Here is an 18,642-nt window from a genome sequence, read left to right as displayed (position 1 = left end):
ATGCTACGTGATGTGTACACATGGCTGTGTTGGGTCTTCGTTTATGTGCGAGGGCTTTCTCTAGTTGTGGCAAGCGGGGGCCACTCTTCATCACGGTGCGTGGGCCTCTCACTGTCACGGCCTCTCTTGTTGCGGAGCACAGGCTCCAGATGCACAGGCTCAGTAGTTGTGGCGCACAGGCTTAGTTGTTCCGCGGCGTGTGGGATCTTCCCGAACCAGGGCTCGAACCCATGTCCCCTGCACTGGCAGGCAGATTCTCAACCACTGCGCCACCAGGGAAGCCCATCACCTTTAATTTCTTTCATCAGTGTCTTATAGTTTTCTGCATACAGGTCTTTTGTCTCCCTAGGTAGGTTTATTCCTAGGTATTTTATTCTTTTTGTTGCAATGGTAAATGGGAGTGTTTCCTTAATTTCTCTTTCTGATTTTTCATCATTAGTGTATAGGAATGCAAGAGATTTCTGTGCATTAATTTTGTATCCTGCAACTTTACCAAATTCATTGATGAGCTCTAGTAGTTTTCTGGTAGCATCTTTAGGATTCTCTATGTATAGTATCATGTCATCTGCAAAAAGTGACAGTTTTACTTCTTCTTTTCCAATTTGTATTCCTTTTGTTTCTTTTTCTTCTCTGATTGCCATGGTTAGGACTTCCAAAACTATGTTGAATAATAGTAGTGAGAGTGGACATCCTTGTCTTGTTCCTGATCTTAGAGGAAATGCTTTCAGTTTTTCACCATTGAGAATGATGTTTGCTGTGGGTTTGTCATATATGGCCTTTATTATGTTGAGGTAGGTTCCCTCTATGCCCACTTTCTGGAGAGTTTTTATCATAAATGGGTATTGAATTTTCTCAGAAGCTTTTTCTTCATCTACTGAGATGATCATATGGTTTTTATTCTTCAATTTGTTAATATGGTGTATCACATTGATTGAGTTGTGTATATTGAAGAATCCTTGCATCCCTGGGATAAATCCCACTTGATCATGGTGTATGATCCTTTTAATGTGTTGTTGGATTCTGTTTGCTAGTATTTTGTTGAGGATTTTTGCATCTATATTCATCAGTGATATCGGTCTGTAATTTTCTTTTTTTGAAGTATCTTTGTCTGGTTTTGGTATCAGGGTGATGGTGGCCTCATAGAATGAGTTTGGGAGTGTTCCTTCCTCTGCAATTTTTGGAAGAGTTTGAGAAGGATGGGTGTTAGCTCTTCTCTAAATGTTTGATAGAATTCACCTGTGAAGCCATCTGGTCCTGGACTTCTGTTTGTTGGAAGATTTTTAATCACAGTTTCAATTTTATTACTTGTGATTGGTCTGTTCATATTTTCTATTTCTTCCTGGTTCAGTCTTGGAAGGTTATACCTTTCTAAGAATTTGTCCATTTCTTCCAGGTTGTCCATTTTATTGGCATAGAGTTGCTTGTAGTAGTCTTTTAGGATGCTTTGTATTTCTGCGGTGTCTGTTGTAACTTCTCCTTTTTTCATTTCTAATTTTGTTGATTTGAGTCCTCTCCCTCTTTTTCTGGATGAGTCTGGCTAATGCTTTATCAATTTTGTTTATCTTCTCAAAGAACCAACTTTTAGTTTTATTGATCTTTGCTATTGTTTTCTTTGTTTCTATTTCATTTATTTCTGCTCTGATCTTTATGATTTCTTTCCTTCTACTAACTTTGGGTTTTGTTTGCTCTTCTTTCTCTAGTTCCTTGAGGTGTAAGGTTAGATTGTTTATTTGAGATTTTTCTTGTTTCTTGAGGTAGGCTTGTATAGCTATAAACTTCCCTCTTAGAACTGCTTTTGCTGCATCCCATAGGTTTTGGATTGTCGTGTTTTCATTGTCATTTGTCTCTAGGTATTTTTTGATGTCCTCTTTGATTTCTTCAGTGATCTCTTGGTTATTTAGTAACGTAGTGTTTAGCCTCCATGTGTTTCTGTTTTTTACGTTTTTTTCCCTGTAATTCATTTCTAATCTCATAGTGTTGTGGTCAGAAAAGATGCTTGATATGATTTCAATTTTCTTAAATTTACTGAGGCTTGATTTGTGACCCAAGATGTGATCTATCCTGGAGAATGTTCCGTGCGCACTTGAGAAGAACGTGTAATCTGCTGTTTTTGGATGGAATGTCCTATATATATCAATTAAATCTATCTGGTCTATTGTGTCATTTAAAGCTTCTGTTTCCTTATTTATTTTCATTTTGGATGATCTGTCCATTGGTGTAAGTGAGGTGTTAAAGTCCCCCACTATTACTGTGTTACTGTCGATTTCCTCTTTATAGCTGTTAGCAGTTGCCTTATGTATTGAGGTGCTCCTATGTTGGGTGCATATATATTTATAATTGTTATATCTTCTTCTTGGATTGATCCCTTGATCATTATGTACTGTCCTTCCTTGTCTCTTGTACCATTCTTTATTTTAAAGTCTATTTTATGTGATAGGAGTATTGCTACTCCAGCTTTCTTTTGATTTCCATTTGCATGGAATATCTTTTTCCATCCCCTCACTTTCGGTCTGTATGTGTCCCTAGGTCTGGAGTGGGTCTCTTGTAGACAGCATATATATGGGTCTTGTTTTTGTATCCATTCAGCAAGCCTGTGTCTTTTGGTTGGAGCATTTAATCCATTCACGTTTAAGGTAATTATCGATATGTATGTTCCTATGCCCATTTTCTTAATTGTTTTGGGTTTGTTTTTGTAGGTCCTTTTCTTCTCTTGTGTTTCCCACTTAGAGAAGTTCCTTTAGCATTTGTTGTAGAGCTGGTTTGGTGGTGCTGAATTCTCTTAGCTTTTGCTTGTCTGTCAAGCTTTTGATTTCTCCATCGAATCTGAATGAGATCCTTGCAGGGTAGAGTAATCTTGGTTGTAGGTTCTTCCCTTTCATCACTTTAAGTATATCATGCCACTCCCTTTTGGCTTGTAGAGTTTCTGCTGAGAAATCAGCTGTTAACCTTATGGGAGTTCCCTTGTATGTTATTTGTCGTTTTTCCCTTGCTGCTTTCAATAATTTTTCTTTGTCTTTAATTTTTGCCACTTTGATTACTATGTGTCTCGGTGTGTTTCTCCTTGGGTTTATCCTGTATGGGACTCTCTGCACTTCCTGGACTTGGGGGGCTATTTCCTTTCCCACGTTAGGAAAGTTTTCAACTATAATCTCTTGAAATATTTTCTCTGGTCCTTTCTCTCTCTCTTCTCCTTCTGGGACCCTTATAATGTGAATGTTGTTATGTTTAATGTTTTCCCAGAGGTCTCTTAGGCTGTCTTCATTTCTTTTCATTCTTTTTTCTTTAGTCTGTTCCGCAGCAGTGAATTCCACCATTCTGTCTTCCAGTTCACTTATCCGTTCTTCTGCCTCAGTTATTCTACTGTTGATTCCTTCTAGTGTAGTTTTCATTTCAGTTATTGTATTGTTCATTTCTATTTGTTTGTTCTTTAATTCTTCTAGGTCTTTGTTAAACATTTCTTTCATCTTCTCGATCTTTGCCTCCATTCTTTATGAGGTCCTGGATCATCTTCACTATCATTATTCTGAATTCTTTTTCTGGAAGGTTGCCTATCTCCATGTCATTTAGTTGTTTTTCTGGGGTTTTATCTTGTTCCTTCATCTGGTACATAGCCCTCTGCCTTTTCATCTTGACTGTCTTTCTGTGAATGTGGTTTTTGTTTCACAGGTTGCAGGATTGTAGTTCTTCTTGCTTCTGCTGTCTGCCCTCTCAACTCTGACACTTTTAACCCTTTTCTCTCAACTCTGTATCTATCCTTTCAATTCCTCCTCCCTCATCTCCTTCTGAGCACAAGATCTGCAGTATAGTTAAGGAGGAGCAAAGTAAAGAAAAAATTTAAGGTACAATGTCAAGTAGCAAGAAAAGAATTTTAGTTTGGAAAGTACAAACATTTCCTTCTTTGCATATTGTTGAAATATGTCCCTAAGAATAATATTAATAAATAACATCCTTGATTTCAGGGACAATTTTACCAAAAAGCAAGGTTACCAATTAGATGAACTCTAACCTGTCTTCCTTTGCTATGACTCTGTGACTTTATAAAATTCTTCTAATATTATCTTCAACTGACTTTAAATAGAAGGTAAAACTTAATGTCCATGGCTCAATGGTATCTCTTTTATTCCACTGGGGTCCTGGGTCTTGCTTTTCTAGTCTTTATATTGAAACTTGAGTTCTACATAATACACGTGGTTTTTTGCTTCACAGATGTCTCTACTTTTTATACAAAGCCCTGAACATGGTTGGAAATGAGGTGACCTCTAATTTAAAGAGAAATTTGTGTAGTTGCTTCTTAAGAAGAGATATCAGAAAGGAAGATTTAAGTATAATCAAGAATATGACTCTTTTTTTTCCAAGAAGAGTATTAAACACTGGTGTAGTTTACCAAAAGGGAAATCCTGTCAAACCTTCTCTCAGAATGTTATTCCTTTAATTAGAAAAAAATTTTTGATAAGAAAAACTTATTTTTTTGGATTTAATTTTCTGTATAAGGAATACATTCAGCTGATTAAAAAATTTTAAACTATGAAGGGATATTCAGTGAATATTCCTTTTTACCCCGTCTCCCAGGCAATCACTTCCCATCATATCACATAGTTCTTTCCCTTCTAGATAGTTGATAGGTAGATAGATAGATAGGTAGATAGATAGATGATAAATTTGTACTTTAATATATGTGTTATTAAAATGTTGTTTTTGTCATTCTTTACACAATTAGTAGAATACCATACATATATATCATGAATGATGTATCTTAGGGAAACTTTCCACATAAGTGCTTCCTCTTTCCTTTTTACAACGTCCTGGTATTCCACAGTATGGATGTAACACCATGTCTTTAAACAGCCTAGATGGTGTTTGCTTAGATGGTGTCTAATCATTTTTGATCTTGTAAATACACAAGCAATAAACATTGTATAGATGCTATTTCTCTCCTATGTGAGTAAATCTATAGGATAAGTTCCTAGAAATAAAATTGCTGGCTTAAAGAACTTATACATTTGTAACTTTGATGGTTATTGCCAAATTACCTATCATGGAAGTTGCACCAATTTCGCCTCTCAGTTTACCTTAGTAAAGTATGAGAGTACCTCTTGCCCCTTGCCATAGAGTGTGACGTCAAACTTCTGGATTTTTGCCAATCTGATAGATGAAAGTGGCATCTCAGTGTAGCTTCAACTTGCTTTCCCACCTGAATGAAGCTCCATGAGAGCAGAAATCTTTATTTTGTTTGGTTCACTGCTGTGTCTCTTATACCCAAGTGACCAATATTATTGGCACATAGTAAACAACAACAACAAAACATTTTTTAAAGAATTTGGTCTGAGCGAGACCAAACAACCTTTCATATGTTTAAGAACTATTTGTATTTCCTTTTTCTGTAAACAGTCCATTCTTGTCCTTTACCCATTTGCCTACTAGGTTATGGTCTTTTCTTCATCAATTATTAGAAGCTCCTTATATACTAGGAAAGGTTGCTTATTTGTGATGAACTGCAAATAACTTTCCCCCAATTGCTTTTGCTGTGTACATTCTTTTGCACAGGGTCAAATTTATTAGTGTTTTAGCTGAGTTTTGTGTCATGATTAGTTCTGCATTAGTTGTAAATGAATTCTACCATTGTTTCTTCTATTACTTTTGTGGTTTCATGTTTTCATTAAAATCACTGATCTGTATGGAATTTACTCCAGTATTAGTGTGGGCTCTGGATTAAGTAAATTTTTTTTCCTAGATGATTATTCAGTTGTTCCAACATCATTCATTCAGTATTTCTTTGTTTTCCTACTGATTTGATATGCCATTTTCATCATTTACTAAAGTCCTGAACTTTCTAATGTTTCATTGGATATTTTTATCTAGTCTGTACCAGTACCATAATGGAATGGATACTCCTCCTGTTTATTCTTCTATGTCCATTTTTTCCTGTCTACTATTGACAGTTTATTTTTCATTGGGATATGGAAATGAACTTGTTTATTTATTGATTTAGGGGAAATTGGCATCTTTTTATATTCATCTTCCTTTCAAGAACATTATATACCATTCCTTTTCTTCAAGTCATTTTTATGTCTCTCAGGAGCATTTTTCTGAAGTTTTCTTCAGAAAGATCATGCACATTTCTTATGAAGTTTATTCCTAATTACTTTATTTTCAGCAGCTGTTTTAAATGCAGTATATCTTCTAACTGGTTGTTGTTTAAATATATAAATGTTGTTTGACTTTTTATATTAATTTTGTACCCTGCCCCTTACTGAACTTTTCAAAGATGTTTTTAGGGAATTAGATTTTTTGGGTACATATCATATCATCTGCAAAATAAGTGATCATTTTACCTATCCTTTCCAACTTGTGAACCTTGTAGTTCTGCCTCTTATCTAATTGTGTTGATTAGTACTTCTAGGATAACTGTAGATAAAGTGGCAATAGTGAACATTCTTGAACATTTCTGGCTTTAGCTAAGCATGCTTTTAGTGTTTCCCTACTAAGCATGAGTCTGAGTTTTTGTTTGAGACAGATATATTTTATCATATTATGGAAGTACCTATTTATCTTATTTTTATTAGGTGTTTTTATGAAGAATGGGTATTGTATTTTGTCAAATACATTTTTTTTTCATTTTTAACAACTGTATTGATAGCTTTGACATATAAACATAGTAATTATATAAGGTGTACATACAACTTGATATTTTGATATATGCATACATTGTGAAAAGATCACCACGATAAAGCTAAATAACTTATCCATCACCTCCACATAGTTACCATTGTGTGTGTGTGTTGAGAAAATTTAATTTAAAATCTATCCTTTTAGCAGATTTCAAGTATACAATACAGATTAAATAACACTTATACAAAATACCCAATTGTTTATACTTAGCATTATATCTTCCTTAATTTGTCTAAATTTTATACATTTTGCTTTTTGTGTGTGGTTTCTGGATTTTTAATTTAGATTTTACTATATGAATTATGCTTTCTGTAATTTAGTCTTAGGTGTTTTGATCGTTAGGTAAATTGTTTTTAATTTTACTAGTTTTACTAAAGGTTTACAAAATCCCTACAGCTATTGCTGTGAAATGACCTAAGCCAATCTAACCATGCACAACCCTTAGGTTCTTATCAGTAGATAAAATCAACTACCAAAAAGTTTGAGCATGGGAATCTCACCAGGAGAAATTTTTCCTCACATACAGGCATTTATTAGGTATTTGTTAGCCAGTAGAGAGAGGGCAAGGACACAGCTTGGAAAACCTGCTGTATAGGCTTGATGTGAGTCCATGCTCCCTGTCACTTGGGCTTCACAGCTCACTTGGGGAGGACAGGACATGCTCCAGAGGTAGGACTTGCTTAGGCTTGCAGTTGGTATCATGCAGCCAGGGACCTGTGCAAGGAGTTGGACGATTCCTAAAGTAGAGGTTACAGTGTTGGCTGGGTTCTCATACCCCATTAGTGCAGCCATGGAGCACTTTTCTACAATATTTTATCCAACTAACAAATCTTGAATGCCTCTAATTTCAACAGTGAACATACAATTCGGACTTTGATTACCACTAATTTTACTAATGAAAACTCATTTCTAATATTCATCATTCTACTTAGCAAAGTCTCTGGTTGATAGCTCAGAGCCTTGTGGTGTGCTTAATATTTAACTGTAACATCATATTATCTATGCTGAAATGTTTTAAATCAATTGAATATAGCATAACAGCTATATTTGTCTTTTAAAAATTAGAAGTAAATTTGTAGAATAAATAATGAGAAAAGTAGGTCTTCTAAGTCTTCTTCTTTTGTGCGTATAATCAAATACATTTTTATCATCTATAGAAATGATCCAACAATCGTTCCCTTAGATCTGTTAATATGATGAATGATATTAATAGATCTCCTAATGCTGAACTGTTCTTGTATTCGTGGGATAAGCCCCACTTGATCATAGGAGTGTGTGTATGTAGGTATGTATACATATTTTTTTAAACTGTGCTACTGGATTCTTTTGCTAATATTTGTTGAGGATTTTTGCATAGATAGACATAAGTAAGATTGCTCGATACTTTCATTTTAGACACAATCTTCCTTGGGCTTGAATATAAACGTTTATTTCATAAATAGACGTAGGAAACATCCTTTTTTTCTATGGTCTATAACAGTTAAAATACCACTGGAAATATCTGTTGTTTAGAAATTGTTAAAATTCCACTGCGTACTGCTCTTCCTGTTATTTTTTGAGAAATAACTGACAAATTTTCTATTTCTTCTATGATAATGGTTTTGTTTAGATTTTCTGTTCTTCTGATGTGAGGTTCTGTAAGTTTTCTCAGAAAAGTATCCGTCTTAACTAGACATTTAAAAAATTAAGGTAACAACTAGTCTTTAAGGGAATAGATGCATTTTTGAGGCCATGTCCAGCAGATAACCGAGGGCCCTTTCCTTCCTATAGAAATGCTAAAATCACCACCAAAGTCCACATTTTTTCCTATGGAGCCTTTAGCTGTAAAGAGTAAATGACAAAGCTTTCTTGACTGATTAGAGCAAAGGTGGGAAAACAAGACCAGTTTTTCCATTTTTATTTTATTGTCGGTAAGGACCAACCGCACCTATGAGACTAGATCTATCAGCCTTATCTGTGTCACACTGAAAGTTCCCAGGCGTCTGTGATTTTTGTCCTCTGAAATCTGTGCTTCTCAAGGGTGGCTGTAGCAAGCAGGATCTCAAACAGCCCCCAGATTCCCACCCCTGGTGTACATGGCAGCCCTTGTGACTCCCTTCCCTTGAGCGTGGGCAGGGCGGTAAATAGCATCTCATTCCGGTGACTGGGTTACACTAAGATGAAGAGCTTTTGCAGGTGTAATTAACATCCCAAATCAGTTGATTTTGAGAGAGACTATCCTGGGTGGGTCTGACTTAAGGAGGTGAAAGCTTTTAATAGAGAGACTGGGCCCTCCCTGGGGTCAGAGAGCATCCCTCCCTGGGCTCAGGAAGCATGCCGCCATGTCTGCACTGTCTATGGAAAGGGTCATGTAGCAGGGGTCTGCAGCTGGCCTCTAGGACCTGAGAGGGGCCTCTGACTGAGAGCCAGTTAAGAAGCCAGGGCCTTCAGTCTACAGCCTCAAAGAAAGGAATTCTGCCAACACCCTGAACCAGCTTGGAAGGAGAGCCTCCAGATGAGAGCACAGGCCAGCTCACATCTTGATTTCAAGCTTGTGAGTCCCTGAGATCCAGCAAAGTTGTTCCCAAATTTCTCACCCACAGAAACTGTGAGATAATGAACATGTGTTGTTTTAAGCCCCTAAGGTTGTGGTAATTTGTTACACAACAATAGAAAACGAATGAAGTGATCAACAGAGCCTTGGCTTGAAAATCCCCAGAGGTAGTAATTTAAAATGCAGGTTCTAGGACCCTGCCCCAGATCTACTGAATTACAATCTCCTTTCATAAAGGCCCAGGAGCCTTTGATGGTTGATTCTGATGCACATTAAAGCTTCAGAATGAACTTACCATGAGAATAATTGTTTAGACATCTTTGACAAAGCATCTTTTTTTTAACTTTTTATCTTATATTGGAGTATAGTTGATTAACAATGTTGTGTTAGTTTGGGGTGTACAGCAAAGTGATTCTGTTATACATATACATGTATCTATTCTTTTTCAAATTCTTTTCCCATTTAGGTTGTTACCAAATATTGAGCAGAGTTCCCTGTACTATACAGTAGGTCCTTGTTGGTTATCTATTTTAAATATAGCAGTGTGTACGTGTCAATCCCAAACTCCCTAACTATCCCTTCCCACAACGCTTCCTCCCTGACAAAACATCTTTTAACCTTCCAGAATTCGAGATTTGGAGATAATTCTTTTTAAAGGTTAAAATCTCAAAAGAGCCTATTCATGAAACCAAATAATTATCAAAGAAAATTAACAGAGCTCTTTTGGTTGGAAAGCCAAACTGCTCATCATTTGCTTATTCATAAGGTTTGCTGATGTTTTATAGTACGGTATAACCATAATTCAGAAAGCCATTATCTGTCAAAATGACAGCTAGTCCGAAGTAACTCTCTAGTGGTACGTTATCTTCTATTTCTCCTAGTATCCAAAGTCATGTAAGTTACATGCTAATAGGAAAACTTCTGAAAAATTGATAAAAAAGCAAAAAGGTAGGATATCTTGTCATTTTTATACCTTCTTTAGAATAGCTAAAACAGGTGGAATTTTTTTTCTAGTTTTACACTGAGAAATAGGGTTTCTTTCAAATCATATTAATTCAGCAACACTAGTTAAGTCAGCAGAAGTAGTCAGAAGTATTTTAAAACCTCACATAAGTCTTTTCATGAATTTGTCAAATCTCTAAACCAAATATTTCTTTGACTTTTTCCAAGAACCTTAGCAGAGCCTAAAAAATTTAAAAGAACCCCGGTCTGAGTTTTGACCTGGTTGAGTCTAGTGAACAAAATGGATTTCCAACAGTAGAAACTTTGATTAAAAATAAAACTCCATGCCTTAGGTTCTTGAATAAAGCCCCTATCATTCCATCCATGAAAATGTCCAAGTTGACCTCTGATATTTCTTTCTCTCCTTTTTAAAAAATGTTATCACTTTTCAAAATGCTTTATATCTATGTCATCTGGTATCTAACCTCAATTCATCTTTCCAAAGTAATTATTGATTCCCACTTAGTAATGGAAACTTACGAGGTATTTTCTTCACTTTGTTCCTGATGATTTTCATGTCGAAGACAAGGTACATCTCCCACACTGAAGACACATCTAAAACTTCCCCATCCTAGTCAGGCTGTCTTGGCTGCTAAGGGAATTTGCCCCATCAATGTTTGATATTCGTTATCTCTAAAAATACTTGTTCAGCTAAATTTTACTTGGTTATTAAATTGGAAAGCCAAAAAACAAAAGAAGGAGAACAAAACAGATTTAGGTATCCATACTATCTATGACCCTCTGTGACCTCTACTTCCCCAATAGTGAATTTATCCGATTTTGCATAAATTTGCATAATTTATCCTTATTTGTCTGCCTCCTTATGTACAGAGATTGTATTTTTATGCATGGTTTTACTCCCCAGAACCCACCTTGGAGCATGACACATAATAGGTACTCAATAAATACATGTTGAATGACTGAAAGAATGTTATTTAACTTCTTTGTGCCTCATGTTTCTTAATAACATGGTGTGGGTTCAAGCAGAACAAAAAGTCAACTCTGGGGTGCCACCCAGGAATTTGGAGACAAGGAAAATAAGAGTGCCCTGTGAGAAAGCACTACTAAGTGCAAAACAAAGTATTTTTACTGGCATCTTTTTAAGCCCACTGGAGGGCCCTGCTCAGAATTTAGTAGGACCTGTGTGTGAACTCAGCAGGGAAGGGCTATGGATAGCTAAACTCGGAAGCGATGACCTTGGGCGCTTTCTTCTCTCCTTCGTACTTTGGGAGATTCAGCCATGACTCTTTGTGGAGACAATGGCAATAAATGTCTAAACTGTTACCCACAAAGTACTTGGTTTCCTCATAAGAGCCTCTCCAAAAAGGAAGGAATTCAAGTTAATTGTCACAGATTGCTTCGGTCAAGACAGATGTGGACATTTTCAGATGGTTTGGTGATTCTTATTCAGTTCTCTAATCTGGCTTCAAAAAAACTTTTCAGTCTTAATTATTTCTTCTTACTGTCATAGGAATGCAGAATTTCAATATTGCTATGCATCATTCTGATCTTTCCATCACATAAAAACACAGGCACTTTTGTGCAAGCCCAAGATAGCTAGTAGCCTTTTAGGGTTAATAGAACAAATTATGGTGGCTTAAAATAGATTTCCATTATTCAAAACGCCAACTCCCTACTATGTTCTAAGATCCATCTGTTATTTTTAACGGTGATCCTAAAACTACTCAGCTATTCCAAATCTGGCCAGTGTGAAAATCAAATGAGGATGGAAAAATAAATGACTGCAGAATTATCTAGAAATAGCAATTAAAGAGGGAAAAAAACCCTCCTTGAACAGACAGCTGCCAATACTCTGAGCCATTGACTCAGTTTCCAATTCATTCACACTGCAGGTATCCTTAATACTCCAAGGAATAAAACTGATGAAGTGTTTAACCATTCTCCTCTTGTTATTTTGGGTAGGCATTATCAAAAGTTATAATTTGAGGGAGAAAGTATTTGAAAGGTCTTTGTAAGACAGCAGCAGTCATTCTTTCAACATAGACAGTGTAGAGTTGTATTTATTTAACAAATATTTATTGGGTACCTATTCTGAACTCTTACATGTACTGTGCCATGAGCTGGGGATGCAGTGATAAGTATTATCAGATAGTGTCCCGGATCTCAAGGAACTAACTGGCTCATAGGAGAGACATCAATCAAATAATAACAGAAATGTAAAAAAGCAACAGTGATAATTGCCACAAAGAGAGATGTGTGATGTTATGAGGGTGTAATTTACCTGGTCCACCAGCTCTGAGACAACTTCCCTGAGGAAGTGTTAGTTAAGCCAAAATCAGAAGGACAGGGTTGGACTTAACTAGATAAAGGCAGGGTGGGAAAAGGGGAGGATTGCAAGGGAAGTGGCAAGGGAGGCCAGATGGTTCAGGCAGGGGGAGTTTGTGCGAAGATGGAGAAGATGTTTATCTGCATATGTTTTATCATCAGTTTTTTCAGACCTGGCACAAATGGCTGTCACATAAAGTCATTCAATGAATGAATAGAATAAATCATCTTATTTTGCCTATAGATTCTTCACACTTTATGAATTTCCTCCTGCATGTAGAGTCACCCTCTGAATCTTGATCTATTCTGTAACCAAGCAGATGGCTATAACCTTTACTGTTTTATGAACCCCAATCTGTATTTTGAGTCTTAAATATTATAGTTAAGCAAGTAAAAATTAAATTTCCATGTTATCTTGCTTGGTTGCTAGACACCTGGCACCAGTAATTTATCTTCTCTTCGGCAGAAAATTGAAACCTGCTTAGTCTTTATTATGTTAGCCTTAAACATGTTGCAAATTATAATTTTACATTGCCACTAGTTTTATTTTGGGGTAATATATATTACTGGGTCATCCACTTCCTTTTGGCATTTAGCAATTCTCCTTCACAATGAATTTCCGTTTTCTTTGCTTTAAGAGCCCACCCACATTAAGTGCCAGTGCTGAAATGTTACTTTGAGGATGACTCACATTGTCTCACACAAGCTTCTGATACCTTACAGAGAAAATGTCTCATCTCAGTTCCCAGCGCTAAATGTAAAAGAGCGAGAAAAGTTTTGATCTGTGGCTTGAACCAGCAGGAGTAAACTCCCCAGTTCATCTTGCCATTAAGTGATGTGCTGGAAAGTGCAGCCATTGGACAGAACTGAGTGTGAACCCTAACCCTGCTGGGATCTGGCAGTGGGTCAGTTACTTTAAACTCCCTTAGCTTCAGTTTTCTCACCAGGAAAAAAAGTGAGGTTCTTATGAAATGAAATCAAATGATGTGTGTGGAAGTACTGTGCACGTGGAAGGTGCTGAATGAGTTTGTATAGCTTTATTAGCTTCCCTTCTCCTAGGGAACTAGGAATTGAATCTCCTGAAGGGTGGTGTCAGCTCCATGGAGGCGGGGACTGCGCTGTGGTACAGCCGCTGCATCGGTAATGCTTAGCACAATTTCTGGCCCACAGTCAGTGTTCAACAGATTTTGGTTGAATATTTGAAGGTGAAGAACTTCAAGTTTTAAAGATCTCACCATTTTTGATGGTCAAAGTAGAGAGATGACAGGACTCCCTTGGCTGACCCATGCAGTGGAGGCTCGAATCCTAGGAACCTGGTGTCGTGCTTGTAGATATTTATTTGTTGGCTGACCAGCATGTGGACATCTCAGGGGTACTCTCAAGTATGCAGGAAGCCAGAGGGGCAGATATCTCCTCTCCCTGCCTCCTGGTACCCAGAGTACCAATCTGTGGCCTGCATTCAGTCAACCAGCTACCCCTCCTTAGGGCTTGCAATCCTGGGCAGTGATGCAAAGTTGCCAGGTGGTCAAAGGGAAGCTCTAGCAGCCCAGAGGGAGCATCCAGTGGTGGTGACGCCAGCAGACGCATTCTCACCAGACCATTCCTATGGGGCTGTATTTTTGGCTGCTTGGCCTCTCTTGAGTCCTGCATAAGCTCAGCTTGCCTAATGTTCCTGTTGCTTCCATGGGTTACCTACTGGTTTTCCAATAAATTTCCTTTCTGCCAAGTCAGCCAAGTTGGTTTCTATTGTCTGCATCCAATAATTCGAGTCCTAGTACACTGCTCCTGCCCTTGGCCTTGGTCTCCCAATGTGGTCAACTCATTAAGCACCGTTTCTAGGGATGCATTTCAAAGTTACTTTTGCATCGTTCTCAAAATCTCTTCTTCAAGATTTTTTTTATTATTCTTTGATATCCTTAGCAATTCTACAAAGTGCATTTTATGTTCTTCAATGAAATGGAATTATGTTCCCTCTGAACACTCTTTGTCTCTCCATTTGTTTTCACATTTCCCAGCCTCCAAGATTCATTTCTCATTCATCTTCTGTTTTTACTCAATACTCATTTCCCCTTAGGGTTTGTGCTATTTAATAAGCTTTTATTGTGCATGAACTACATGCCAGATATTATGCTAGGGACAGGGATCCAAAGATGAATAAGACAGAGTTATCACATGTGTGAAGAGAATAGTCGAGTGAATAAAATGTAAAATAGATTAATACCAAGGCAGGCAACAGAAGGTATCACACTTCCCCAAGCAAGGAAGAAAATATCGGAGACACATAAAAGCTTGGGATTTGATTCTGTATGATATCTCTTTCTACAGCGATGAGGCTTATTTACTCTATCGGTGTTTAACCTGCCCCAGTACATGCCAAGCCCCGTGCAGTGCCAGGGTGTTGGTAATCTCTCCTTATTTCTCTCTTATCTTTTTGAGGGTGTGAGTTATCTATAGCTCTGTGTGTATGTGTGTCACAGTACTTACTTTGCAATACATGAACAACTAGAGAGACATTCTGGAATGTACAGCCAGAGCTGACAGCAAGCTGCTCGGCTGAATGTGACTATAGTCACTGCTCTCTTTGAACTACATTTTTTTTTCGCTCGTGTTACTGCTTCTCCCGAGAACCACGCTGGCACATTTTTTTTCCCCTTAGATTCTCACTGCTGCCTATAATCCATCATTACAAAGAGAGGCCTTAAAAACAGCACTCGGGGGAGACATTATTTCCTTCCCATTTCGCTCTCAGAAAGAGCAACTTAGAATGGGAGGGGAAAATTGGATGTAGGTTAAAGGAATATATATAACAAGAAAGCATCTGCTTCTACCCCTCTTTAAGATGCTAAGCTTCAAAAGGCCTCTTGGTTTTAAAAAAGGCTGTCACCCCTTGGCCCGCTCTAAACATTAATATTATATGCCTGGTAATAAAGCCAGAGGATTTTTTGTGAGAGCCATTAAAGGGAAAGGATGGCCGAGACAGATTTCTCTGGTGAATGAAAATCACAGGCTCATAAAAAGAACCTGTGAGGTTAGTCTTGTGGTTAGCTAGTACTTTAAATTTGCGATTCCCCCGATTATATTTGTTGACGGGAACTGCTGAACTTTTCTCAGACAAGGCTGTGATGCTCAAAATTATGACTTAAAAAGAGAAAGTACCAGAATTCCTAAGGCAACCAAAAGCCCAGCAGCACCAGGTTAAAACACGCCTGGTACATGAACGTCAGGGTACTGATAAAAGGGGAGAACAGAGGAAATGCAATTTTCTCCCCATAAAAGTTAATTTTGCCATTTGAAACCGCCCTATGATATTTATGTCATTCATCAAACAAGATTGTCACTGACCCCACAAAATTTTCATCAACTTTCTTCACATTTAGCTGGTGTCAAATGACTACTTAGCTAATGCTTATTATTAGCCATAGGTTAATAATTTTACTGCTAATTATGAGAGTAGAAAGTCTAAATTTTTTTAATTGAGCTCTTTAGGTGCACCCAACCCAATTTTTCCTCACGCTAGGGGTGTGAGTACCTCCTAGTTTAAATAACTAAGGAAAGTCTCAGCACAGTTCCCAGTGAAACGCTGTGCAAATCTCCATGTGGTTACAGATGCAGCTATGGTGGGCGCTCGGCGTTTGTTCGGTTTCCTTCCATTTTTGAAAACCGTTTACACACCAGACTTGAAGCTCCTTATCTAACTTCTCACAGAGTACGAAGGCACCCACTCCCTGGCTGTGTGCAAGGAGCTGTGGTAACGTTAGTCATAATTCTGTGGTTTTCAAAGAGTCAAGGACGTTATTTCTCCCTGATGAAAAAGAGGCCTTTGCCCACGTTGCATTCTCTCTCTCTTTCTTTTTAATGCGGTTTGACAACTTGAATTCAGAAGGAGGTTTCACAATTAGAAGAACGAGATCGAACCACAGCATCTGTGCTCACAGCCCCCTTAGCTGCTCTAATTAGGATTCCCTTATTCCATTTCTAGTTTTCAGGAGAGGACAGGGGACTTTTTAATTGGGGCTGTTAGACGTTCTCTTTGTACAATGACACCCTCTGCTAAGCGAAGGCTCCAGCAAAAGCCATGCCCACTCTGCAATTACTTCTTGCAATTCCGAGGAATAATGGTATCTTGTCTCATTTAAAAATAAACCTGAGGCTTATTCCTTATTGCTTTCTCTCCTCTGCCTACTCACATGAATTTCTTCTTGCCAATTAAACCAACTTTCCATTATTTAAGGAGGTAGTTTTGATCATAACTGTCCCCTGATAATAAGACATATTAAACTAGATTTCATTTGCTCACAGCTCCTTTCTTCCAGCTACAAGACTAATTTAAATGAGCTCAGATCACTCGATCTTATGTTTACTCAATAGTGAGTGGTGAAGTGTTGGAATTTCATAAGTGGTACTCTGCATGTTGCAGAACTCACCTGAAATAACCTGCACGTTCAATGTTCGCAGTTTCTCAGAATCACTTCCTCTTAAGAGGACAGATGTCGGTTTGTATTTATGACCTATTCCAAGAAAAGAAATTAAATATTTAGATGATAAGCAAGCACATTCTTAATATATATTCCCCATGTCGGTTCCAAGGATTACCAAGGAAAATGGGCCATTCACAGCAGAGCCTGGAGTAACAAGACATTAAGAGCCTTTTCTTATTAAGTTATTTTCCATTAACAAATAGGTACTTTCTAAAACCAGTGACTTCTCCACTGCCATAAATGCCATTATGCATCTCTTCTTAAATGCAGAATATTATTTACATTATTACATACAATAAATACGATATACACAATATTTGATGTATATTTAATATTTAATAATATTTAATGTCATAAATGGCATAGTATTTTTCACTACTTCATATGCTTGGATTTGCAAGGCAAGCTTTTGAAAGCCAGTAAGCCTGTCATTTAGGTAGATGTTCATAAAAACTTAATGTCACTCCCCACTATTGGTCTCTTTCTAGGCATTTTTTTCTATCTGGCTTCTATCTCTCTTTCCTAATATGTAATCATTTATAGAAAAACAGATCAAGAAACTCAAAACTATGCACTAATTGCAAATGACACACATTTATTTAAAATAATATAATTTTCAAAACTAGAAAGACCCTGGGTCTTAATTCTGTCATTTTATTAGCTGCATTACTTTGGACAAAACAATCTCTCTGAGGTTCAGGGGTTTTTCATCTATAAAAAATGAAAGGAATAGCACATACCCTGTTTATAAACTTTGAGAATCTAGTAAAAATCTCATGAAAATGTTCTGAAAATGTTTATTCTACAAATATACAATACTGATGATGTTATTACCCAATGCATTTAGGGCCTTATATACTAAGGTACCAATGACAAGACTTGATATGAAACTGCTTTCAGAAATATCTCCAACAAACACTTAGCCAAAAAAATTAATGAAACTTTCACTCAACCCTACAGGCAACCACTCTTTCTGCCTACTGAAAGGACTAACACAGCCTTGCCTGGCAAAGAACACAAGAGCCTTGGGAAATGCTACACCAGCACAATGCTACTATCCTTTATTGAGAACTACTAGGCACTGGGCACTGTGTTACACTTCTTATGTAATCTCTTTAGTTCAATCCTTACCTCAGCCCTTGTGGGAATGGTGATTATTCTTGTTTTACAGAGGAGGAAAGGGACACTCAAACATGGCAAGTAACTTGCACAAAGTCACATAACTAGTAAGTGGTAGCACTAGGGTTCTAACCTAAGTCCACCTGACTCCAAAGCCTAGTCTTGTAATGACACAGTTTATCCTGTCTCTAAGAGACCAACTACTCATATTATAAACTGTCCATCAGGTCTGATGTTCAGCCAGTATCTGCATGGGTGCATGCCCGTGGAGCCAGTATGTGCATGGGTGCACACCAGAAGGGTCATATATACATGCTCACACACCAGTAGGGCCAGCATATACACGGGTGCACACCAGAAGGGTCATATATACATGCTCACACACCAGTAGGGCCAGCATATACACGGGTGCACACCAGAAGGGTCATGTATACATGCTCACACACCAGTAGGGCCAGCATATACACGGGTGCACACCAGAAGGGTCATATATACATGCTCACACACCAGTAGGGCCAGCATATACACGGGTGCACACCAGAAGGGTCATGTATA

At 37.6% G+C, this 18,642-nt stretch overlaps 1 protein-coding gene across 1 annotated transcript in view; it reads right to left on the bottom strand.

Moving 5' to 3' along the window:
• Positions 1-18,642, bottom strand: part of TMEM156 (transmembrane protein 156) — a 62,724-nt gene that overhangs the window by 10,258 nt on the left and 33,824 nt on the right. Inside the window, exon 5 of the mRNA XM_082390818.1 lies at positions 16,915-16,998. Coding sequence (XP_082246944.1) covers positions 16,915-16,998 — 84 coding nt within the window. The remainder of the gene's footprint in view (positions 1-16,914; positions 16,999-18,642) is intronic.

Source organism: Balaenoptera borealis (genome assembly GCF_965194805.1).
Source record: "Balaenoptera borealis genome assembly, chromosome: 4".
Classification (NCBI taxonomy): domain Eukaryota; kingdom Metazoa; phylum Chordata; class Mammalia; order Artiodactyla; family Balaenopteridae; genus Balaenoptera; species Balaenoptera borealis.
Note: the sequence above shows the minus strand (reverse complement) of the source record. Positions and strands in the feature narration are given on the sequence as shown.